Source organism: Microtus pennsylvanicus, chromosome 4, assembly GCF_037038515.1.
Source record: "Microtus pennsylvanicus isolate mMicPen1 chromosome 4, mMicPen1.hap1, whole genome shotgun sequence".
Lineage (NCBI taxonomy): Eukaryota > Metazoa > Chordata > Mammalia > Rodentia > Cricetidae > Microtus > Microtus pennsylvanicus.
The window spans coordinates 76,564,047-76,590,562 of NC_134582.1; the positions used below are offsets into that span (position 1 = coordinate 76,564,047).

The following is a 26,516-nucleotide window of genomic DNA, read 5'->3' on the forward strand; positions in this document are numbered from 1 at the left end:
ATGACTATCTATTAATCTGTATTTTTAACTATGTATTACATTTTTAAATGAGCTTTAAAAAGACAATGCCTTAAACAAGAGAAGACATACATATACACAGTGTAACAAATTGACCTTAAATTTCTATCAATAAACCAAGATCCATACCAACGCAAATTATTCATCTCAATATTATATCTCCCTTTTTTCTTAAGAAAGACCTTGATTATGACCATTAACAGTTTATAATCAACTCCCTTTAAATGTAAACAAAAATTTATAAACAATCATTTTGGGAATTTTCACGTAGTTTTCTCTAAATTGCTCCCTGCTCTTTGTTGGATGAAGTATTTTTAGGGTTCATGGAGACCTCTCTGTGGGTCTTGTTCCATCAAACCATATTAGCCTGGAAAGAATCCACAGGTTCTTATCTTCTGTAGAAACAAAAACAGAACCTCTTTTCCAAAGTAACTATCCTTAGACTCAAATTTTGAAGTCAAGATACCTTTAAAATATCTATGTTGGTTTAGTTTAGCTGCCCCCAGATTCAAATATCTCTTTATAGTCAAAAAATTAAAAGAAAGTGCAATAATATGCATAATCCAGACTTTACATGTATTTTCCATCTTTATATGGCTTATTTTTTTTACTCCTTTAATCGATGACTGTCTTACTCTTTTATATTACTTTTACTGTCTCTCTAAACACTTTATTTTTTAAACCTATTTATTTTTATGACTATCTATGTTATTTTGCTTCTCTCTTTCAAGCCTATGTACATTTATCCAACATTGTGACCCATTCAGAGGTCTTTTTTTTTTTTTAAATCTGAATCTGTCTTTCTTGTGTATCTGTCTGTCATCACTTTCTGACCAGGAGTACTTTTTTTTTAAACACTAAGAGGGTATGGCTAGGACCAACTCCACTGCCTTGCCTGTTTGTTCTGCCCAGTCCAACATAGCAGATGCATGTTCACCTCCTCTGTGAATCATGCACACTGCCCAAATCAGGGATGCCATGGGTCTATGTTGCCATTAAGCGATTTGTAACATGCTGCTCACAGACCCCATTTAAGTGCAGGCCCTCCAGAAAGAGCCAGAGTTAGTTTTGCCAGCACAAACCAGAAAGCTGGATCTTAAAGAAGTCATACAACTCTTTGCTGCTAACACTAAGTCAGGAAGACTTCTCTTAAAGGAACCGTGCCTCTGCTTGCCAGCAACAAACAGAAACTATCTGAAAAAAATGTGGCTACCAAGAAGCTGTGCTTAACTCTGTTCTTTTGTGTCTAGAATTCCTTCCCAAGCTTTCTCATTTTTATGTGGATGTAGTTGCCCCACATTGGCACACCATTTGTAGTTTAAGACTGCTCTTATGTTTCCTGGATGACCAGACCCAAAAAGTCACACAGAAACTATATTAATTACAACACTGCTTGGCCAATATCTCAGACATATTTCTACCTGGCTCTTACATCATAAATTAACCCATTTCTGTTATTTTCTATTTTATCATGAGGCTCATGGTTTGTTACCTCTTGCTTCTTAGGCAGATTCATGATGGCTGCCACCTTTCCCAGCTACGTGGTGTCTCTCTGACTTTACCTACTATCTATATATATATCTCTGTTCGGATTTACCACCTGGCTGTACTGTTAAGCCATTGGCTGAAACAGCTTTATTCATCAACCAACAAAAGCAACACATTTACAGAAGGACTTCCCACATCAGTCATCTGCTTTACTCTCTGCCTGCCCCAGTTGTGGCTCACGATGACCCAGCTGTGGCTCTTGTCACTGTGCCTAAGGCAGCAAGCAGCAAACCCTGCAATCTACATGGTGCTAATTCTACAAGCATGCTAAATGCAAGAGCTATGGGGTTATGGCAGCTTCTACCCAGACTTTAAAGGAAGGCTGGGATGCCAGGCAGAGTGGCAGCTGTTGCAAAACTCATCCGTCATTATGCTTAGTTGAGTTCAGCCTCTCTTTAAGCCTCAGGAAAGCAACATTTATGCCAGGCATTACCTTGTAAAGCAAGTCCCAGAGAGTGGCCATGTGGCTGTGATTTGACAAAGTCATGCAGATTAGGGTTCACCTAAGCTCTGTGTGTGTGTGGGGGGGGCACTGTTGTCACATTGTGCATATGCTGGACTCAGAGCTTTAAAAAGGTTTTATGTCTGTCCTGATGGGTATCTATCTTGCCAAGAGCCTCGGCTCTGTCTTGTTTGCTCGTCTTCCTTTGGGGAGGGATGTTTTTGCTTATCCTGTTTGTTCTCGGTGTCACTGGATCTTGGAGACGTGTGCATGTGGCTTCTGTTTGATTTTACAGGCTCGCAGCTGCCAAGAGTTTTTCTTGAGACTCAGATGAGACTTTGAACTGGTTTTCAGCAATGCTAGAACAAAGTAAAGACTTTGGGGAATGGAAGGATTATATTTTTTTTATTATAAGAACATGTGGGAGGAGGTTTTTAATGTCTGTGACAAGATTATCTGAGATGATCAACTGAAGAGAGAAAAGACTTGGACTTATGGTTCTGGAAGTTTCAGAAGTTTCTATCCATCATCACTTGTCTCTGTTGGTTGGGCTGGTGGTAAAGACAAAATGCCATGGAGACAGAAGCGTACAGCAGAGAAAGCTGCTGGGAAGCAGAGAGGGGCAGAGAAAAAGGCCAGAAACAAGAAAGATGGGTGGGCTCCCAATGGCTGCCTTCCTCTGAGTAAATGAAGTCTCCACAGTTTCTTCCACCTTTCGATAATCTACTTGTAATGAAGCCATCACTCATCTCTCCGTCGGTTAGTGGGAGAATTAGTTCAGGAGCCTAATGACTCTATCATTCCCCCAAAGTTCTGCTTCTGAACATTGCATTAGGGCAAAGCTTCAGAACACGGACATTTCATCTCCAAACCGTAATAGACATAAATCTTTAACTTCACAGTAAAATGTTATAGTTTGGATATCCTTTGAGTGTGTTTACCACAGGCTTACCTGGAAGAAGCTTATCGCCAGTGTGGCGGATTTGAAGTCATGGAACCGTGAAGAAATGGAAATAAATGCCTTGATACATGCCCTCCTACCCTTGTATTTGAGCTTCTCTTTTAGGATCTAGCTCCCCTTAGAAGAATGGATTCTTATTGGGAGCTTCTGGGTGTACACAGCTCCAGGAAGCCTTTGTGACCCGAGCGGTGTCATTTTCCGAGCAGGACGCTGCTGCGGTACTTCTTAGTATCCAGCCCCACCTCAGGGAGCAGGAGCCAGACATCATGATCCCGTACCTCTTGTAACTTTCTTGGAGGCCGGCTTACCCTTAGGAGAAACCTGGTGATCAGGCAGAGTGAGGGGAGCAGGGGGGATGAAGGAAAATCCCAGAAAGCTCTAGCAGAAGCTGTCGGACTCTCATGGAATTCAGCTCTCTTCTGCTGTCAGACATCAGATTAACCCAGGAGGTGGCATAGGAAAACACAGGGGTTTCTTCAGTAAGAAAGATGAGGAGGGCTACCTAGGGAATCCCTGTACTAAATACTTTATGAGCATTTTTATCTCATTGGCCTTTAATTTAATAGCCCTTAAATGAGGTACTGTTACTTTCAGTCTACAGAAGGGAGAGCTGGGCACAACCAGCATGTAGCACAATTGGAATCAAGCTGAGGTCTGTCCTGCTATGGAGTCCTATCGGCCCAAAATGACATGCCTCATGGAGCAAGGAGAGGTCGTTTTCAGGGGACAGGGAGGTAAACTGAGGATCTGCAGAAGACAGCTTCCAACTGATCAGTTTGATCGGATACTTAAGAAGTAAGGGACATTATAAGAATCACACAAACAAGTTTGTTAAAACTGTCACCCGCTGTGTTTCATGTCTCTTTCTTACAACCGAGTGGTTACTGGTGGGTGACAGGAGAAAAGTGAGCCTTGTTAGGTCTCATACCCAGGACAAATGGCTGAGGTTTAACAGATCAAAACAGAAGCTGGCTGCCAGCTTCTTCCAGTGTCCCTTAGTCTCTGCTTGTTACAGAGCCCTTCTGGCTGCCACCCCTACCCTAAACTTCTCCCCTCCCATTCTGCACCTGACTCAGGGCCATGCCCACTCTGGACTCTCCCAGATGTCCTTGCCTTTGGCTGTGCCCTCCCTTTTGTCTGTGAACTTCCATCTCCTCCACGCCTAGGAGCAGTCATGTTTCTTTCTTTTGTATTTCTCTTTTACCTCCGAGCCTTCCTTGAATGTGGAAGCAAGAGTTCTTCATTTTCCACCAGGAACCCCAACTGTTCTCTAGGAGACACCAGTGTCTTTCTCTTGAGTCCCCAGTTCTCACAGATAGTGGATAAGGACATTCTGCTGTGACCGAGCCAGTGGTGGGTGAAATACCAGCAGCTGCTCTTGCCTTTCAAACGCTTTGGAGCTGTGCAGAATGCCTCCAAACTTGACGTTTCTCTTTTCCTTTTCTTTCTAACAATATGTAGGTCCTTCTTCACACTTACCACGAAACCTGCTTCTTGTGCCACTGTTCTGCCTTGATAGCAGGCAAGGGGGCCACGTTGAGGGCTGTCCGCGGCAACCACTGAGGGAATGCTCAGATCCCAAGTCTTTCATAACCTCTCCCATTACCTGTGGTTCTATGTACTGGAGGTCACTTCTGTAGAATGACATGCTCGGTCATACTCTATACAAATGGTTTTCAGCCTTTTGGCTTTCGGTCTCCTTGCCCTGTTCTGGCTATAAGCGCAGAAGTTGGAAGATGGTGAGATTAAGGGCAGAACTTTGTTTTGTATAAAGTCCTTGCCTCCTTTAGAGGGCAGACATCCCGAGAGGCCTTTCCTTCCTTAGGGATTAAGTGAATGAGAGTGCGGAGGAGGATCTGGAGAAGTGGGCTTGCCGTGGGGGACTGGGTCACTGTGCAGCTTAAAGGAACTTTTGATGGAGATCGAAGAGTCGAGTATAGATCTCTCTCTCTCTCTCTCTCTCTCTCTCTGTCTCTTGCATGCGCTCGCAAGCATAGGTCCATGCCCTATGCAGGCACACGCATGCGCCCTGTGCAAGCGTACGTTTGCACCCTGTGATATGCCTTTCTCCTACAGAGATTTTAGTGAAGCCGTACCTCCACTCCAGCACGTCCTACAGAAGACTTCTTTGGGAGGGTTAAAGGTTATTCTGTGCATCTTGTCTATCAGGAGCTTCTCAGTGCCCTCACTTCCTGTGCCCCTTCTGGCATCTCCTGTGCCCTGCCAGCCCACCTCTTATTAGTGAAGGGAGCAGTCGGCAGTCTCCAGGACAGGAAAGAGTCTAGCTGCCCTGGGGCCCCAGGTTGAGCGGGCAGTCCTGGGTCGTGCTATGCTGCCCCAGCCTTGACGTCCTGTATCACGATGCCACCTCTGAGCTATGCCCTGGCTGCTCCATGCCACTGTTGTCAAGTAGAGGAGACAAATCATCTCATGGAGATGGAACTAAGATGTCTTTGTAAGTGATTGGTTCAGGTGCCCTGAGCTCCATCTCAGAAGTGGACCAGAGACCCCGTGACAGCTGTGGCTTCCCAGGTCTTTGTGGGGAAAAAATGGAGCTCAGGCACTGAGCTGAACCCAAATCACCATCCTAGGTAACTCTCCCCACTCCAACCAAGACTCTACTTAGAGATACTTAAGGTTGAGCATCAGCGTTAATGAGCCCACGGCAGGCACACAGTAAGTGAGGGCTCAGTGTTGGCCTGAGACCCTTGTACACTTGGTTTCATTATGAGTCATACTTTTTTTACTATCTTACTTTTCTGGACTCTAGTAGGTGCTCATCAAATATTAGCTGAATTAGTGGTGTATAACATCTACCAAAGCAGTTATTTTTATTTCCCTTGGGTACAAGAGTCAACTTCCTGGGAAGATCTGAATTGAAGCTGGTATGTTCCCAAGTTTCAGCTAGAGGCTTTACCCTCTGCCATTCTAAGAAGCAGGAGGTAAAGGACTGTAGTGGCTGACATATTGTTTCCTTGGGAGGCCCACAGTGACATTCTTCTCAGGCAACACAGGGACAAGAGTAACTGATGAGCTTAATTATTTGTGGAAAGGACATGATGGGGGTGCCTTGCTGCCTGCCATACAGAATTCCCTGAGACAGAACTGCATACGCTACAGCGTGGGCTCCACAAAGCCGGATATTCCCCCACCCCACCCCCATTCACAAACTTCCCCTCTCTCAGGGTATGGTGTTATGGTGCTTGAAAAATCACTCTGTATGAAACACAAATTACATTAGATGGGCAACAGCTGGCTTCCTGCGGGTCACAGTTGCTCCGCCTTAATGAACTCTGGCCTGATTATCCTGGTTCCAGAGTGATACCAAAATGTACAATGGAGAATGGGCAGGGTAGGGGTGTGTGGAGCGGACTAGTCCGAGCTTTCTAACTTTGAAACAGGAAGTCCACAGAGTAGCTTGGACTACTGAGGGTGGAATTTATCATGAGTATCTGGGGCTTTGAAGCGTCCCCCTTTTCCCAGACCTTCATAGACCAAGGCCTGGTCCTGTAGCGGCCTGGGTGGTGGTTCTGCCTCCAAGCACACAGGTAGAAGAGAAAGCCAGACTGCTGGGGTGGTTCCCCTCCTGTCACATTTCCTTAGAAGCCGCATGCCTAGCGTGTGTTGTCATTTAAGTATTTCTAGCATTCTTCACCATGACATCTGGGGTCTTCCTGTCCCCAACACCTCTTCCCTCATCCCTGGTTCCTACTTCTGCCCCTCTTGTACCACTGGATGGAAAGGTCAGCATACATTTTTAGCATCTTACCCCAAGAGTGAGCTTTCTGCAAGGAGTCGCTCCTCCTGTCCTAGTACCCTGGTGGGTAGATCAGATCTGCTTCTTTCTGCACATCCCAAGAAGTTGCGCAGGTCATATTTGGTACCATCAGAAGGCTTGGTTCCACCCAGCTTCGCCAGTTGGTCTTTATCAAGTCATGACCACTACGGGTCTCAAGAGAAAATATCGCAACAAAGGGGAAGGCTCTACATGGAGACATTTTTGGCCTTGTAATGAGCAGTGAGACCGTTAGCCTCCTCTGACTATCTAGGGAAACATTGAACAGGGTCAGCACCTGGGCCACCTGGTCTGGCTGGCTCATCTCTCATTGGGTTCTGATAAGTATGGGATCAGTCCCTTTGGGGGGAAGCCAGTAATCAGAAGGAAGGGAGAGGTGGCAGTCTCGTCTGCCCTCAACAGTTTCATGCCTCAGTTCTATCATCAGAGAACAGACTGCTGCAAGGACATTTTATTACTAAATGTGTTTGTCACAGAGATGATGTCAAGCAAAGAAAACTCTCTTTGAGCTATATGCCTTTCTCTGCTCAGCACCAAGAGGTCTTTCATCTCTAAGCAGTAAAATCAGGCAGTAATTCAAAGTTCAAGCTACAGTTTCATTTTAAAACTATTCCCCCAATCTTGCTGCATTTGGTCCAAAGTCTGCTGTGGCATTTTTTTTTGGTCACCTTTATCTCTGGTTTTATTTCTGCTGACTCTCATGAACATATCCAGGGCTTTATTCAGTAAGACTTTTGGGGTGTGTTTTCTCCAGTCAAAGGAGGGGTGGGGTAGAGAAATTACACTAAAGGGCAGCTATAAAAAGCAAGGTTGAATAGTGGCCGATAGTTATCTTGCAAAGGCCCAAGGTGAGATTTTAATGGCTGTTTTGACCTTGGCGGATGTTACCTTGGGCCAGGAGTTGGTGGAAATGCTTGCTAGGCATTTGTCTTCTCATTCATCAGAGCTCATTGAGGGCAACAGGGATGGAAGCCATCCTGACTAGCCTGTGAAAAGACCTTTGCTCTTCTTCTTCTTCTCATTCTCCTTCTCCCTCTCCCTCTTCCTCTTCTTCTTCTTTAACCAGTGAAGGCTCTGTAGGTAAGAGAATGCGGATCTTTTAATCCAGAGATTGGGAGTCAAGGTTCTAGGCCCTAGACCAGGAGCCAGGAGCCTTTGCCCTGTACAGTTCCTGATAACATGGCAGAGGCTATGAGAACAGACGGACCCTGGGGCGGTCATTCCAAAGGTGCCCTGAGTCTGGAGTCCAAGCTGCCAGACTCAGTTGGAGTCTGAGCATGTCAGCCAGACATCTGCACAGGCTCCAGTCACTGTGACTTGCTCCCAGTGACAAAATGTCCCTGTCACCTGCTTTCCCCTGGTTCAGACTCAGGAAACAATGAGTCTGGAGTCACAAAGGAGCTATTCCTGGGACCCTTTGTCACAGTTATAGGTGTAATGACTCTGTCCTTCCTTGTCATTATGGATGTGGTCATCCCACCCTGGCCTTTGCTGACTGTAGCAATGTTCTGCTCCTCCATCCTTTCTTCAATGTACTCCCAGTTTCTTTGGTGATAGATGTTCCAGGCCTTTGGTGGATTCTCTTCCCTTGTTCATTATTTCTTCAATTCACTAATAACTAAAGGGCCCCTGCCATGGTGACATGCTGTCATAAGTGCCTGGGATGCTTATGGGAATGAACAGAGCAAGGACCCCGAGCAGCCTAGGAACAGGGGTTATGACATCCAGGAGAGGCTGCATCTCTGTGCCTTCCAGATGCAAAGATGACATAACTCTGGGCAAAGTCCCTTGGGTCCACTGTTCCCTTGGGTACATTTCACAGAGATGTGCCACCAGCATGTGACTTGGCTTGGTACGTAAGGCAGTCCCTTTTTCCAGCACTGTGGGTTGCAAGGATGGAGAACTCAACAATAAAACATCTTGACCCGAGAGCACAATCAAGCATCTTAGCACAGAGCAGACATCCAAATAATGGAGCAGGGCATGCCTTCTCTCTTTCCTCTCCAGAGTGGCTTCCACTCAGCAAGCAGAAGTTCTGAACCTCGGTTTCTTTGTGTGTTAGATGGGCATTACAAGGTGAAAATTGAAGAAGAACATAGAGGTAGAGTTTTAGCATAAATCCCAGGTTCATAATTAGCCATCCTGTGTTTCATGCGATTCCTGAAGACTTTGTAAGTCACGGCTGCTAGTGCTATGAGGGACGGAAGCATACAGGGACCTGCGTGACGATGGAAACACAGATACACTCCAGAAAAGTCCCGAAATCCCACAGTTGCGTTCTCACAGGGAAGAGAATATCAGAGCTGGGATGGGACTGTGTGTAGCTGAGTGTGGGACCTGCAGGAGATGAATGGTGGGAGGAGCATCTCTAAGCAGGGAGGACACTTGGGGTGGGAGAGGAAAGCTCCATTGGTGGGAGAGCATAGGGGTGAAGCAGCTACAGAGGAGGGGGCTCTGTTGACACACTAGGACCATGTTGTTGGAGAATCTGATCCTGATTAAGGATCAGATGGTGACTGAAGGAAAACGAGGGCTTGGCCACTCCAAGGCAGGGTGGAGGAGGAGGTTTTTATTGGAGCTATGACAGAGAGTACAGCCAGAGAAGAGTTCACGGCAAGCAGAGAAAGTAGCAGATGAAACACGGCCAGGAGACCGACTTGGGCCTCGAGAGAAGAGATTGAGAGAGGAAGAGAAGAGAGACAGACAAATGAAGACACAGAGAGATCCAAGAGCAGAGCCAAGAAGCTTATGGCCCAAAATGGCAGGATTACATAGGAAAGAGAAATGGGGGCTGGAGGGGGAAGCTAAGCCCCAGGGAAGGAGAGGTTTAAGGTACAGGGAAGGGCAAGAAGAGCTGAGAGGAGTCACAGGTGCAGGGTGATGCTGGTGGGGCTTTGGGCATGTGCTTAGGGCATGTGCTAATAGGCACCTCACTTAGCCATTTGTCTGAGTTCTAGGCCTGATAGTGACTGGCCTGATATAATTATGGCTTGTAAGGAAGAGCTTACAGTTTTGGACCTGTTTCAGATAGGGTAGGCAGGAATGAATGGTCAACCTTGAACTTGCTTCTGACCTGGGCCAAGGTGTATGCAAACCTGGAGTCAAGAGGTGAGGGGAGACTTAATTCAGGTGTCTTAACTGGCGAGAAGAGCAGCATACCTGTGTAGGATTGCTTAGCTGGCAGTTAGATGCAGGGGGAAAGCGTTCTTCTGTCCATCTACCTGTGCAAAACTATTTCCAGCACGATTTCTTTTTTAGTACCATGTGTGAACTGAAAAGTGATTTCTCTAATTTATAAGGATACAGGTAAGAAGTAGCATCCAAATGCAGGGCCCAGGAAACTCAGAGATGGACAGGCTCTGGAGCGTGCAGCTCCCTTCCATAGGCTCCTGGGGATCAGACCGCAAAGCATCAGAGGGAGGCTCCCAGGACATGGCTGAGAGGCCTTGGGTGGACCATGGGGGGACGGATGGGGATGGATGGGGCATCACCAACAGCCTTTTCTACTAGGCACGAAGCTGGGTATCTGCAGAGGATGGGGAGCGGGAATAGGTATGAGTTGGGGTGGGTGTCTCCAGTAAATCTGCACTTAACAAAGTCCACTCAGGTGTGAAGCTGTTGAAGGAGAGAAAGAATGGAGGCGAAGGCAGGGCTGGTGGGAGGTAGGGGAAGGGGAAAAGCTGTACTGTCTGCTCATGCCAGGAATGCTGCTAGCCTCTGGCTGTCCATTCCGCCTTCTTGAAGGCTGCAGGCAGGCAGCAGGGTTATCTTTATTTAGTGATAAGGAAGGAGGCTTGGAAGGGTTATGCAAATCACTTGGATTCTCACTTCTGGTGGTTCCCAGGAGCTTGAGGTGTCAGATTCCCTTCTAAGCTCACAGTGAGAGGTGTAGACAGAGCCCTGACAGACATCACCCCCAACCCCCTCCTTGCCAGCATCTCAGCTCCACCTCAGCTTGCCCTCCATCTCCCTTTGACTTCTGACTGTGGAGGACACTGTCCTGCAACCCACTGGTAACCCACTCACATGGGCACAGCCAGCTGGGAGAAGAGGGTCCCCGAGCTCCCCCACCCACACTACCAGAAAATGAGGACAGGCAGGAAAGAGATGAAATCCCCAGGTCATTTACAGGCCAGAGAGTTTATTTTAAGAATTGTGGGTACCCCAGAACACTGTCTTCCTTTTTTCCTGAGCTGCCAGGTCCTTACACTCCAAGAGGTGAGAGACAGGTGGCTGCTGTCCTGATGTCTACCCTGCCTTTTACACCTCTAGGTGTTCCCTGCTCTGCCTTATGCGCTCTCTCTCTCTCTCTCTCTCTTTCTCTCTCTCTCTCTCTCTCTCTCTCTCTCTCTCTCTCTCTCTCTCTCTCTCTCTTTCTCCTTTCTCCTCTTTCTTCCTGCCTTCCCTCAGGAGCTTCCAGTGTGACTTCCCTTTCTTCTGTCTTGTGTCCCCATTCTTGCCTTTGCTCCTCTCATTTGTGACATGGAGGTGTTAGTCTAACCTTCTGCTGCCTCTGGGATGATGTCTGATTAATGAACTTCCAGCAAGCCCACTTTATCCAGGCGCAGACTTGTGCCAATCACCAGGGTTTATCAGCAAGCACAGCTTTCTTAGGAACATGCTGCCGGGCCCTAGACAGCTTCACAAATCCTGTCCTGTGTTCTGAGGCCCTGGCTGGGCTTCTCTGGATTATAGACTCCTCAAAATGCTCCTCCAGAGAGTTCCCCTGGGAATATCAAAGGTTATCTGTACCCCTAGAATAGTGGTGGGACCTTCTGCCTCAGAAGACTGAGTCTCAGGGACTGAGTTCTATTGTCAGCAATTTCTGGAACAAGGGCAGGAACTCTCATGATCTGATCCAGGGTTATGGAAGATCAGCTTCATTCTTATTCCTCATAAGCAACCATAGTCAATGTCTTTGTCACCAGTGAAAGACACGGACTCCATGTAGTGAGGTAGGCCAGCTGCTTCCTCCTTACAGCTACGTGTCTCAGCCTTCAGCGGGGAACTTGTCCCCTCCTTCCCTTGCATGCCTCTGATGTCATGTCTTCATGCTCACCCCTCCTTCCTCATTGACCCATCCTAGATGCTCTGAGAGACGTTGCCAAAGCTCTGACCATCATAAAACGCCATGCAGCATGGTGCCGGGGCTTCTTATCCTATACCATGAACATAGTGGCATGCAGTGTTGTGTGGTACACAGCCTGCAGATGAACGTGCACTAAGCATGTGCTGTGCACATGCCAGGCTTCCAAAGGAGATGCCTGTTTCCCTCTAGAAGCAGGCTGAGAAACCGATATGTCAGGATGGTGTGGAAGTCTAATGGGTTTACCCCGGTGCAGAGGCAGGGGCCTGGAGGAGGGAAACTGGAGTTGGTGGGTAGTGCTGAGCAGCTCTGGCTCTGGTCTTGTACTGGCTACCCCTGGCCACCATCCTTCTTTATTTCTGGGGCAGTCCAGTTTCTTCTCAGAGCTCCTGCCTGTTAGGACTGGGAGAAAACCTGATCTCCCCCAGTGGGTGCACTTGAGCCTGCTCTGGGGTCTCAGCCTGGTCTGAAGTGATGGCTGAAGCAGGCATATATCCCCAGCCAGCTCTACACATAGACTCTTCTTCTTGTCCCTTCACATGACATTTTCATCAAGCCCTTGCTATGCCTGTGTGCTATTCTTGGTACCAAGAGGAAACAGGCCTGGGAACTTCTTCATCTGTTCTGTCCCCAAAATTCTAGATGGAGGAGACATGCTGTATAAATTTAGAACTATGAATTATCTACAGCCCTCAGAGGTTTCCAGGCAGAGCAGACAGCAAAGAAGGAACTGTCAGTGATCATCAAAAGGAAACCCTACAAATGGGGAGCCAAACGCAGAGGCCAGAACTAGGGCTGACTGGGGCGATGGGGAGCGTGTCAGGTAGGGAAGACCTGTGGGGGAGCATCCCTCTTCCCCCAGAAGACATCACACAGAGCGGGTGACCACACAGAAGCTGCGGGAGCTGCAGAGCTGAGCCTGTTATAGTGTCTCTGCCCTCCCTGAGGGGTGTAAGCCCCCTCGTGTGGAGGCTAGCGTCTGTCTTGGGCATTCATGTTTGAGACTCGGCACTGGTTTTGCTATCTACAGCTCATGGTCACTTCTTTGAGTTTTTCACTGGAAAGTAAACAGCTGGAGTATGAATTGACTGGAATCTGCGCCCCCTCCCTTTATTGAAAGGCTTTGCCAAGTTGTTGACAGGGTCCACAAGACGTGGAGAGGTAAGGTGAAGAGACCAGCCACACACAGTCAGCCGTCTTCTAACCTCAGTTTCTCCATTTGTTATGGGAAGGAGACCACTGCAAGGTCTAAAATATGCGAGATCATCCACACTCATTTAGCCTTCTGCTGAGGCCTGATTGTTCCCATCCATTAAAGATTTTATGTCCAGGCAGAACCTCAGTCGTTGCCTTTTTAACAATTTATTGAAGCCTGTTCTTTCCTAAGGGCTAGCCAGACAGATCCTTGAAGCCTCAGCTAGGATCTGGATCCTGTCACTGCTCATAAAGAGCCCGCCCCCTACTGGGGAACAGAATCAAGGGACGTGCTTGCTGGCTTCAGTAGCCAGTGCTTGGGGCAGCCAGGCAGTGGATTCTGGGAAGAGTCTCTAGGACCTACTAGGCAAAGCAAGTTAAAATTCCTTCCCAAGCCATTGACTTTATAATTGCTGAGTAAATGAGGAACCTCAGACAGAATGAGATGAGTTCTGTCCATTATTGCCAAGATATAGACGCTGTCATCCTCCTAAGCCTTTTGTGTTCTGTGTGCTTGCATCCGGTCCCTTGAAGCACTTGGAAGCAGACTACAGACATTCTGATGAGTAACCCCTGTTAAAGAAAAGGGTGTTCTTCTACGTAACGGTCTTAGAAAGCATTTACTATTGCAATCATGGGAAGATAATTTCAAAGCATTCCCAATAACATGACTCACACTAAAATCCTGAAAACAGTCTTTTGTAGCTTTGTGTAATTATTATGACCTGAGCACCAAGGAGATTTGCCTATCATGTTTGGTTCCACTTCCTTCAAGTTTAGCAATTGTGGCTGTAGTATTAAATAATTTTAGGTTTATTTATTTCATGTGCGTGAGCATATTTTGCCCACATATATGTAAGTGTGTACCATGTGTGTACCCGGTGCAGGCAGAGGTTAGAAGAACATGCCAGTCAGATCCCCTGGAATTGGAATTACAGATGGTTGGGAGCTGCCATGTGGGTGCTGGGAACAGAACTTGGGTCCTTTGCAAGAGCAACAAGTGCTCTTAACCACTAGGCCACCTGGCCAGCCCCACTGGGCGGCAGCATTTTATAGAGCCACTGAAGTTCCCTTTGGTAGCACAACTGCAGGTGCAGGCCACTGCGGTACTGACTTGGTCCCTCTATTAAGAGGTGACAGCTACAATTTTATTGGAAATGTACCTTCTCTTCTCTTTTAATTTGGCAGGTATTGTTTTCTGAAGAAGTGCTTTTTCTTAGCAGCTTGGTCTCCAGTTAAAAGTTCTGCCCCCTTTTGAAACTCTTGAATCTTACACGAGAGACAGGTGGGCAGAAGACACGAGTAAATAAATATGCATAAAAGACCCATACCTGGGTCACACACAGGTCAACCATCAGTTTGATCGAGACTGACCCTGGCTGATGGAAAGATGGCTAGCCTTATATCAGGGCTTGAATGGCTGGGGGCTCTCTGGAAGGAGACAGAAAAACAAGGGAGGGACCTTTGGATCTACCCATGCCCGCAGTGTGCCTTCCTCTTGCAGTCAGTCGACACTAATGGGGCATTTGTTCTAGGCTCTAAGCCAGTAGGACCGAGGACTGTCCCCCAAGGTGTTTAAATGGCAGGGGAGGGGAGTCAGAGGTGTGTGTGTGTGTGTGTGTGTGTGTGTGTGTGTGTGTGTGTGTGCGTGCGTGCGTGCGTGCGCGCGCGCGCGCGCATATGTGTGTATGTAACGGGAGGTCTGGAATACTGTGTGGATGACCAGGACCTGTGCTGCAGGAGGATCTTCCGTTCCTTCAGCCAATAGCTGCTGAAATACCAGCCCACTGAGGCGTGGTCTATTTATCTTTTAAAAGGAGCGGCAAACTCTTGGTTCCGGCTCCTGCTCCAGCGACTAGGCTCCTTTCCTGACGGTTGGTGTTTCGTGAGTTTTACCCCCCAAAATAAGTACCCTTTTAAATCCTAACTGGCGTGGGGTTGGTTCGCACATTAGACTGAGTGGAGAAATGGATGAAGTCAGCGGGGGAGAGAGCTACAGGCAGAGGACAGTGCAAAGGCCCTGAGGTAGGGGATCTGACTCTGCTGGAGAAGCTGCAGTTGGGCTGGCGCAGCAGGAGAGGAGCCAAAGCGGCCCTCTGGCTCCAGCAGGCAGCAGCCGCTCACTGCTTCACGCCCAGTTATTAAAGCCAGCAAAGCCTGGGGATTATTTCCCCCCCTCCACTGCAACATGATTTTGGGCGAATGAAAACAAATCAGAACTCATCAACTGTGAACAAAATTGTCAACTGTGAACCGTCAACAGTCTGGTTTAAAAATAGATGATAGGTTGATGAAATACAGTTGGAGAAAGCAATTTAAATAAAATGTTAAAAATAATACCCCAAGCACACGAGGCCTGGTGAAGACTGTGGAGACCTGTGTGAGCAATGAACTCGAGAGAAGTTATTAGCTTTGCTTTACAAATCACAGGAGACAAAGATTTACTGGCCACTTGCAGGAAATGTTCACTCATGCTGACGTATTGGTGGGTGCTATGCAAAATGGGAGCAAGGACTGGCTGGGAAATCCGCTAACGTACTTAGTTTTAAGTAGGTCAATGCTTTGAGTGCCTCTACATGGTCATACGGTGCCTTCTTTTCTCTGCTCCTCAGATAGTTGGGAAGGCACTTGTGTTCCAGCAGACCCAGGGTCTAGAAACTTCAGGGAGATTTGTGTGAATATGGAGGCTGGTCCATGCTTAAATGATCTCACCTGATTTCCTAGTTTCTCAACTCATTTCCTGTGTCGAGTTAGAGCTAACTATTCATATAACCACTTTTTATAAAATCAGTATAAGACTCGAAATTTTCATATGCCCCCTGTCCCACCACTGGGCATGAGTCACAAGTGACATAACATGGTTGACTTCTTCATATCCAGCTCCCTGACACCCTAAGATTGCCGTTCTGTGATTGGTTTAGTTTAGTTTGTCTTTTGTTTCTTTCCAATAGACCTGTGCCATCTTGGCACAAAGATTTACAGTTTTAATCTCAAACTAGAGCATCTCCTTGTCCTGGAGTCTGCGTCTTTTTAAACACTAGATTTGACATGTATCAGTTAGTTTGGCTGTCACAGAGAAGAACCAGAAACCGAGCAGCGTAAATGATGAAGTTCCCCTGTGGTAGCCCTGGAGGCTGGATGTTTGTGATCAAACAACCACAGAGGCTGGCTCATTTTGAAGCAGAGGAATTGTTCTCTTGGTCCGTGGTGCCTCTGGGGGTCTGAGGAGTTCCTTGGCTTACAGAAGTCCCATCACTTCATTCCTCTTTGGTATATCTGTGTCCATGTGGTCCTTCCTTATGAGAACACCAGTAACACTGGCTTCAGGTCTACCCCAGCCTGCTTTTGTGAAGCCTCCACTGGTAAAAAGAAAGGTCTGAGACTCATTTGGACACGGCTTGCACGTGGGATGGAGTTGGGCCCTAGAGGGAGGTGGGCTTCTCTGCAGTAGCCTCTTCTGGGGTGGACAGGGCTGGAGGGATGGTTCTCCAGCGGGCAGTACACACTCAACCTTTCTCCCAGTGGGTGTCTTTCAGTCCTTCCCTTGGAGGTCTCCTGCTTTGGCTCTCCTGAGCTGTTAGGAGCCCAGAGCCTCTTAGTCCAGAGGATTTGCTAACACCTGCTTCCTCTGTTTTACATTCAACATCAATGGCTTTTTTTAAAGTGACAGACAAGTTACGCTAGACCCTTTTACTAGCCCCCAAGAAGGTCACACTTTCCAGGTTTTTTTTTTTTTTTGGATTCATCCTCCTTGTTTATTCCATCATCCAGAACAGTATGGTTTTTTAGAGAAGGCCCTAGATTTTATTTATTTGTTTGTTTATTTATTTATTTATTTAAGATTTCTGCCTCCTCCCCGCCACCGCCTCCCATTTCCATTGTGGACAATGAGGACTACTGAGAACTCAAGAACAATGGCAATGGGTTTTTGATCCTACTGCATGTACTGGCTTTGGGGGAGCCTAGGCAGTTTGGATGCTCACCTTACTAGACCTGGATGGAGGTGGGTGGTCCTTGGACTTCCCACAGGTCAGGGAACCCTGATTGCTCTTCGAGCTGATGAGGGAGGGGGACTTGACTGGGGGAGGGGGAGGGAAATGGCAGTTTTGTTTGGTTTTTAACTGCCCTGCTGTGAAAGCTGAGCTTGGCTCACCACGTTCTGACTGCCTGGCTCCTAGCTCTCTTCCGGGCAGGTGTAGAGACGACTAGACTGGTTCCTCATGGCATAGCACTCTGCGTCTACACTTGTATCAGTTTTAGCCCCTGCTTTGCACATGCTATAGAAAAGGTTCTCATCCCCTACTATTTGTCCTAAAGTCAGGGGGCTGCTGGTACCCCATGATGTTGGGAGGATGCTCGGGACTCCCTGTCTCCCTTCCTCACATCTCCCCTGCAGACTCCTTCATTCTCTTGTGCTGCTTCATTCTCTACTGCCTCTTTCCCAAAGAGAAAAGTACCGCTATGCATGTCTTGTTATTACAGCTAAGTTGGGAAGCCCAACATCTCGGGCTATGTACCTGTTTCTAGTGGGGGGCAGTGGAAACGCTTGCTTTAACCTCTCTCCTCTCTGCTCCCATTTTCTTAGCAGGCCTGAACTAAGGGCACAGCATAACTGCGTTGTAATTATTCCTAAACCATTACATGTGTTTGCGCTGTCCAATCAGCTCCGTGCAGTCAGCTGGCTCCACCTGGGGGCCGTAATCTAAAGTTTGGGAGTGGGAGGCCACACCAGCTTTGTAGAACTCCCTCGGCAGGAAGGTTTTCTCTCTGAGAGTCACCAGACCCCTCTGGGTAAGGTGGCATAGAGCCTAGCCTGGCAACAGCCTGGTGAAGAAGGATGGCATTGCATCTGGGAACCTTACTTACCTACTGGGAGATAGAGAAGAGAAGAGCTGCAGAAGGGAACATTTATGGAGATGCCCTAGTCTCGAGCCGCAGGCCTGGGAACACCTGTGCCTCTACCACATCCACATAGTCCGGGGGCTCCCACAGGTGTGGTTCAGGATTCCAGGTCAGAGTTTCTGAGAGGACAGTCCCCAGTACCAGGTAGTGAGCAGCCTTTCAGTGGGGCAGCCTGCTTCTGGCTTGGTTACCACCCCCAGAGAAGCCTGTATATTATAAAATGTATGATGTCTAAGATGTGAATCATTTATAAGTTGTTAAGTCCAGCAGCAAGGTTAAAAAAGGAAAGCTGAATTCAAGTGTGAAGCACACATCACCTGTTTTTGTGATGCGTCTGTGTGTCCTGCCCTGCCCCCTAGGGAAGTCACCATCGCTTAATGGCATTTGTTGTATCCCTGTTATGAGTTTTTACTGTCTCTGTCTGTATGGATATTTGTGTAGCCTATTTTGAATTTCTAAATTCAAATAGAATTTTAAAAATTCAAATAAAATGGTGGGATTACAGCCATTTAAAAATCTCTTAAATTGATTTTTATTTTATATGTTTAAGTATTTTGCTCACATGAATTGCTTTGCCTGCATGTATGTGTATGTACCATGAGGCTACCTTGTTCTCATGGGAGCCAAAAGAAGGCATATAATTCTCAGGAACTAGAGTTACAGGAGGTTGTGAACTACCATGAGGGTGCTGGGAACCAAACCCAGGTCCTCTTGAAGAGCAGCCAGTGCTCTTATCTGCTGAGCCATCCCTCTAGCCCTGGGATTACAGTATTTTGAACTTCACTTGCATGTCACGAATTGTCCTAGAAGATAAGGTGCCCTTGAACCTTGAATCCGACTGGCACAGGTGAAAACGATTTTCTCAGTGGCTCCTGTCTGGAATACAGAGAAGTCGGTTGTCTCTGCAGATGGTTGCCAGGGGAACATGAGAGGAGATGCTGCTGCCCAGCCAAGCAGGCTTGGTTGCAAGAGGTCATGTCTGGGTCACAGGACACGGGGTTCTGGCTACTGGGAGGCAGGAGGAGAAGGCTGACTCTGCCAGTAGCCCAGGGCAAGCAATGAAACTGGTGCCTCTAGAAGTGTCTGCTGGCACCTGCTCCTTCAGCTGCTGACCCAGCTGCCAGTCAGAGTCGCTCACGTTGCAGTGCTGAGACCACGGGGCAGGGGAGGCAGGTGTGGGTCATAAGACAAAGAGCCATGGGCATGAGCAATGTGTAGAATCAAGGAGTTTGGTGAGGGAAAATATTTACATCTATAACAGACACAGCAGGAAGTTACAAAAACGATTAATTCAGGCAAAATTTAAACTTTATGAAATAAATTTACACATAAAAGAATTTTTTTTTCCTAAATAAAATTCAGAGAGTCTGTGGGAAAACTAGTTTGTAAACCTCCAATCTGAAACTGAGGGTTGTTTAGAGAGCCAACCCTGAAGAGGAAGAGGAGATGGAGGAAGAGGGTGGAGAAGAGATGGAGGAAGGGGAAGAGATGGAAGGAGAGGGCACTCGCTGGAGCTGTGCATGTGCCGTGTATGTGGCTTAGTTTACGTCAGACTTGACAAAGCAAGAGTCCCCCGGGAAGAGGAAGCCTCAAGTCAGGAATTGCTTGTGTCAGACTGGCCTGTGGACAAGTTTGTACAGCATTTTCTTGATTAATGTGTCACGTAGGAGTGTGCAGTCCACTTTGAGTGGTACCACCCCTGGCCAGGTGGTCCTGGGTTGTATGAGAAAGCAAGCTGAGCAAGCCACTGGGAGCAAGGCAGTAAGCAGCATCCACCATGGTCTCTGCTTCAGTTCCTGCCTCCAGGTTCCTGCCTCTGCTTCTCTTCAGGATGGATTGTAACCTGAAACCCAGTTTCCTGTTGTCAGCGTGTATCACAGCACCAGAAATCAAACAGGGCACAGTGCTGTTTGAGGAGAACATTGACACAGGTGGCTTCTGGCTTGGTGCCTCAGCCACATCCCATACCCAGAGGTCTTTCTGCCCTGGCTGCATACACTCATGAAGTCAGCCTTACCGTAAAGCCCTGGCTATATGACTTTGGCATTTACTCCCAAGTCAGAGCAAGTGATGTTTGATGCCTGGGCCAGGCTTTGTTTCACAAAGTGCCCCTGTCCTGTGACCACACTGGTCACGTGCTAGGCGTTTCTGGATCATGTATAGAAGGAAGCTTTGCATTGAGATGGAGCTTGCTCTGCCGTTGCCCCTTGGATGGGTGACAGCAGTGACCACTGGATTTATACCCAAGTATCTCAGAACCTTTGGAGCTGTCTGTAAAGCATCATTTGCCTGGGTTTGTTGTCATTCTGGGGACTGAACATCTCGTTCGCTCACAGTGAGCCCATGTCCACCTGTACTCCAGCGAGTTTCTTTGCAAATGCTGGCGACTTTTTGCAGATGATTTGTGTTTTCTAAGGGCAAGGACTGTGTCTGCTCTTCCCTTTCTTCTAAATGATTCCCCGTGGCACCCGATAAGAGATGCATGCTGAGTGGATGCGGAAGTTCGTCTATCTCTCCTTTCTTTGAACCTCCACCAGGTTGGCAGGCCCTGGGCCTTTGCAGGAGACTGATTATATGCAAGCCTTGATCCTGAGAAATTGACAGGCAGGAAGGGAGAAAACTCCGATAGCTCATCTGGGCCAGAGGCAAAGGGGCAGTAGATACAGTTTTAGTGCTCTGAGCCCCCAGCCATGTAGCAGAAACTATCTCAGGACTCTTCACAGCTTGGCTCTGAAGCCAGACGTGCGTTTGGCTGAGTGCTGAGGTCTTTTATGAGTTATTTAACCTCAAAGAACCTCATTTTTTAAAATAATATTAAAAGTAATAAGAATGAGGACCCCACTGTGGTCTAGGACACACCTTCTCTCTCCTACTTGTGCTTTGAGTCTATTGAGACTTCTCCCTTAGGAGAAAGGGACCCCAAAGCCACCGTTGCTATCCATAAGAGACGACAGGAGGTTGTGGCTTCTAACACTGAATCCTAGAATTAGGTAGACTTCCCACTGTGTCCCAGGCCAGTTATAGTAGGGCTCCAGCCCACAGAAGACCAGTGTAGACTTCAGTTCCAGACAGGGGAGGCACAAGTTTTCATTGTGCTCCGAGAAGAAGGGGCAGCGCACCTCGGGCATCATCCAGACCTGGAAAGGAGGTGGCCCTGCATTGCTATGGTTTGAATGTGGAATGTCCCTCAGAGACTCAGATGTAGAATGTTTCGTCTCCAACTGAGGATGCTATTTTCAGTCTAGAAACTTTAAGAAATGGAAACTATTTGGAGGAAGTGAGCTGGCTGGGAAATGCCCTTGCAGCCTGTGTTGTCTTATGTTCAGCCCCGGGCTCCCATATTCCCTGTTTTGCTTCCTGTCCACCATGATGCCGGTATTATCATCATGGCCTCCCACCATGATGGGCTGAAGCCATGAGCAAAACAAATCTTTCTTCTTTCATTACTGTCACAGTAATGAGAGAGCTGGTTACTAAGAACGTTCTCGAGCTCTTCCTCCGTGTGGGAGGATTTGTTGGGAAGCCTTCAGCGCTGAAGTGGGAGAGCTTCATGGGTCATATAGAACTTCACATGCATTAAGTTTCAGATAATCTTCGTATTTTATAAATGATGACAGTTGAGCCTACAGTTAATTAAAATTAGCTTCCCGGTGCTTCCGCTGTGGTTTGCAAGTTATCTGGCACACTTTGGAAAAAAAAAAAAGAAAAGCCAATTCCAAGTTAGTGTTCTGAAAGCCAGAGAGGGTAGGTCTCTCCCTTCTCCATCTTTGCCCCCTTAAAGCCAGGATGCCAGCTGCTTCCCGGAAAGCTGGGCAGGAGTCTTGCGAGCTGTGTTTTGATGGTCTGCCCTGTCTCTCTCTTGCAGTGCAAGTTGGAATTCCATGCTTGTTCAACAGGCAAAAGCCTCAGCTCCCTCTGCGATGGGCCCTGTCCGTGTCTGCCTGAGCCTGAGCCGCCAAAACCCAAGGCAGAAAAGAGCGGTGAGTGGTCAGGGCAGGCTTGCATGGGCAATCCTGTCTCAGCTACCAGGGGCCAAGCTTGCGACACCACTGCTCATGCCCACGAAGGGAATAGGAACTGAGCTGAGAAGTAAGCTCTCCAGCTTCTGCCATTCGGTGTGTGCTAGCTTCTTTCGGTAGTTTAGCTCTGGTGTGGGAGGGGCAGGTTTTCAGCATCTAAGACCATGCCTGCCCTTGGGCTTATCTTTCTCCAACTGCAAATTCTAGGCTCCTTTGAGCCTCTCGAAACCAAACATCACAGAAACTGCAGAGATACCAGGCAGAGAAGAATGTTTTCCCTTAAGCATTTCTTCATCAGTACACTCTACTGGATCCCGGCTTAAAGCCAAGGGGCAGATAAAGGGAGCAGCTCCCTGGGACCCCTGTTTCTGTCCATGGTTGAGAGGGCTGGGACCCGAGGGCTTCTTAGGGTGCTTTCTAATGGAGAAATCATGTGGCCCATTGACCGTTGTCCTTCTCAAATCCAAGTTTTGAATTGAATAAGTGATACTGCTTGTTCTTAGCTGTGACTGGCTGCTTCATAGGAAGCACTGAATGTCCATGTAGGCCTGTGTGTGTGTGTGTGCGCGCGCACACACATGTGTTTGTGTGTGATCACGTGTCTTGCAGAGCTAGAAGCTTCTTATGACTAAGGAAATGAACAAGATGATAAAAAATATGATTTTTATTCCCCATGTGTGGTCTTTGCTAGGACAAGTAGATCAAGACTCTGAGTCCTGGTCTGGGCAGTTCCACTTCAGAAACATTACAGCTCTTTGGAAGGCTTGTCTCCAAAGAGCAGTGGGGATCGTGAAACACTGTGATTATAAGTTATCAGCAAAGATTACTACGGATTTCCCACTAGCCAGTCTCATTGCATTTGAGGCCAATTTATTTATATAATGACATTAAGAAAACTTCAATATAATATATAATACCACATTGTATTTTGGTGAAAAAAAAACAAACCCCAAGGTCAAGGTGTTAAAACTGTAGGTATTAAAGAGGTCAGCTGAGGAAGTAAGACCCTTTTAGGTCAGGTCCTCAGCCTCATCATGCACAAAGGCCCAGCAGGGAAAGTTAATTTAGGACGTGGGAGAGGGAGAGCATGAAAGTCTGCACCGGGTAGTGGCATGGGTGGCTCACGCGAGGCCTACACCGGAACAGTGAGGGTGTTCCTAGTACGGGTTAGAGGATGCGCAGGGTGGAGGGTTGTCTCTAGGGCCATGTGGCCTTATTGTTTCTTCCTTTGATGGGGCTCAGATCCCAAGATTCCAATCATAAGCATCCACCCCCTGGTGCCTAAGTCAGGCATAGCACACAGCAGGGGCAGTTTCCCCTTAGTTGTCCCTGACGATAGAATGTCACTTACTGGATGTGACATACTCATCATGCTATGGAAACTGTGTCAGCTCTGAGGGTTTGTGCCTGGTAGTGGTATTTTAAGATCTGGACAGCATCCTGACAAACCAAGTCCCACCTGTCTCTCTGCCTTGGAATCCTTTCTCATTAACTACACAGTCCAGAGAATTCTACCTAAAATCCTTTGGAGTCTTCTTAGGGAGCTGTGGTAGCCCACACTATGCTAGATTCTGCGTCAGCCTGAGTCCCATGCTATGCTAGATTCTGCGTGATTCTGAATCATGCTATTCTAGGCTTATCTTTTTTTTTCTTTGCTCCTCTGTTCTGTGGGAAGGAAGGAAACTCTTTGTTTTGCCTGTGATGTTCATAGATGAGGTGAAAACAAGGGCCACCAGATGTGCTAAGATTTCCATTTTTTTTAAATTGGCATAATACAGCCCCATTTTCTGAAGACCTTTTCATTTCTCCTATGTTGTTATAATGACCTGCACCTCTGATGACAAGGGCTCTCTTAAGCGTGACCCTTCAGGTATGGCGGTGACCATGTCATCATCGTCTGTCACCAAGGCAGATGGTCACTGGTAAAAAGTAAAATTCCTCACAAGCCCATGCAAGTGCATTGTCATTAAACATAAAAGGACTCCAGGATAAAAAGTGGCAGGCCTGCATTCTGAAAGGTCGGTGAGGATGAGTTAGATTGTTATTTACAAAGGTTTCAAGACATGTATGAAAGCCTGTTAATGCCGAGAGACAGTTCAAAAAAGCAGGAAGTTCATCTTAGCATAGTAGACAAGAGAACAGTATAAAATAATATCAGTGATATTCCAATTCACATCAGTGCCCTTCGGGTGGCATGCCTGTTTTTCCTTCAGAACATTGCCCCTGGGCTGACATGGCTCAGTCCCTGAGGCCATCTGGAAGCTGTCTAAGAAATATCACCTTGGAAGCCTCACATCTTCCTCAAACTCTCAGTTGCTTACCCTTGGGGCAAGCTCTTTCTCTGGGGTTCTAAGACTGGCCTTCTTTGCTAACAATCCCATTTCAAAACTTTGAGGAAATGTAGAAATTTCCATTTAAGAATGAGGTGAAGCAGCATCCAGCTGCCAACAGCAGGACTGAAGACCGTATGGTGGGATTTATTGCTGCGTCCAATGTTTTCCTAATGGAGAAGAGCACAACCCCTTCTGAGACAGGATGTTCAATGACTTCAGATGGGTTTAATTGGTGTTTCCTCCACAGATAGCAACATGTGTGATGACAAGAGCTTTGACAATATCTTAGGATCATTGTGTTACATTAATAATGCTTGACCTGAACAAACTTGATCAAGCTCAGGAGCTGACCTTTTCCTTCCAGTGATAATGGTTCTTTTTACAAAGCTCTCAGAGTGACTCGTAATATGTGACAAGAGTTGGGCTGAGGTTGTGGCAGCTGGAACCAAGACAAAGGATGACTATCAGGGAGAGGTCAGAAGTGAAGTGGAGGGCAGTTCCCAGGTAACAACCGAGGTGCAGTGAAGGGAGGGACAAAGAAGGAAGGCTAAGCCTGAGCCTCCTTCTGTTACCTGTCAGGGTGCTGTCTGAAGAAACAGACAATAGGCATGGCCGGCAGTGGTTGTGGTCAGCAGTGGGCATGGCCGGCAGTAGGTGTGGTCAGCAGTGGGCATGGCCGCCAGTAGGTGTGGTCAGCAGTGGGCATGGCTGGCAGTAGGTGTGGTCAGCAGTAGGTGTGGTCAGCAGTAGGCATGGCCGGCAGTAGGTGTGGTCAGCAGTAGGCATGGCCGGCAGTAGGTGTGGTCAGCAGTAGGCATGGCCGGCAGTAGGTGTGGTCAGCAATAGGCATGGCTGGCAGCAGGTGTGGTCAGCAATAGGTTGTAGCCAGAGGCTTTTCTGTGTTCCACCTGGTCTAGTAGCTGCTTCTAAAATAATCACTTAGAGGCCATGTGTTAAGTATAATTGTTTGGCTGATGACTCAGGCTTATTACTGGCTAGCTCTTACAACTAAATTAACCTATTTCTATTAGTCTATATTTTACCACAAGTCACATCTTGCTTCCCCAGAGACTGCTATCATCTCCCTTAACTCCACCTTCTTTCTCCCCATATTCAGTTTGGCTTTCTGGCCTAGGTATATTGTGCCCTGACATAGACACAAGTAAATTTATTCATCAAGCAATAAAAGCAACACATATTTGCAGCATACAGAAGGGCATCCCACAGCAGTAGGCATGGCAGACAGTGGGCATGGTCACCAGCAGGCATAGCTGGCAGTCACGTTTTGGCAGTAGGCATGGCATCTACTGGAAGTCTTTCTCTAAAACACTTCGCTGCCTGAAACATCAATACTCTCAATTCTTACCCAAATCACATTTTATGGTCTCACAAAACAAGAGTGTCCCAGGTATGGCTTTTAAGGGGCATTGTTAATGGTCTATTTCAACACCATTTCTCTTTTGAGCCTCCATGTCCTCTGATAAAGACCATACTGAGGTCACTGCCAGGTATATTCTGTTAACTCAGCTTTATCTCTAAGAAGTAAGGATAGGTGGCATCTTATGCGCTTCATTATTGTGGGAGGCAGTTTCTATTACAGCATTAACCCTACTATATGGAGTTATTGCCATCCTCAGTTAGCTAATGACCAATGCATGTTCCTACCAGGCCCAGGAGCTTTCTGAGTCTGCTTCCACAACATCTATGCCCCGTATTGATGAATGTCATATGGAATCCTCTCCTCTGCCCGATGTATCTGTTTCTGCTAGTTCCATTGCCCCCTTCAAAGGTGCAGATAAGATGGGGCAGCCCTTCAGTGATGTTCTGGCATCAAGAAGGCCATGACAATGATGGAAACCTCAAGTCTCTCTGTGGATCTTCTCACAGCCTTTTCTGTTCTGTACAGAGAGCATGTACATGACTTCTGCCTCAAACTGGCTTTCAGATGGGCAACACATGTTTCTCTGGGTGGGGGCTCTCCCACTGTCTTGTTTTCAGGATTGCCTCTTTCCAATCCAGGATAAGAACTGGATCTGTGGTGTGAAGTGGGGACTATAGGGTGGTAGCATGGGGTTGGGGGAAGGGGTGAGGAGCATGGGGTGAACAGCATCCATCTTGGGTACTCAGATAGCTGTTCCCTGTTTCCTCCCCTGTCTCCCGCTGGTGCCTCAGTATTAATCAGTATCTGGTGTAGGTGTGGGGGCATCTCTTAATTTA

At 47.4% G+C, this 26,516-nt stretch overlaps 1 protein-coding gene across 1 annotated transcript in view; it reads left to right on the plus strand.

The window, feature by feature from the left end:
• Positions 1–26,516, plus strand: part of Spock1 (SPARC (osteonectin), cwcv and kazal like domains proteoglycan 1) — a 463,728-nt gene that overhangs the window by 361,718 nt on the left and 75,494 nt on the right. The window contains exon 6 of the mRNA XM_075969465.1: positions 21,813–21,927. Coding sequence (XP_075825580.1) covers positions 21,813–21,927 — 115 coding nt within the window. The remainder of the gene's footprint in view (positions 1–21,812; positions 21,928–26,516) is intronic.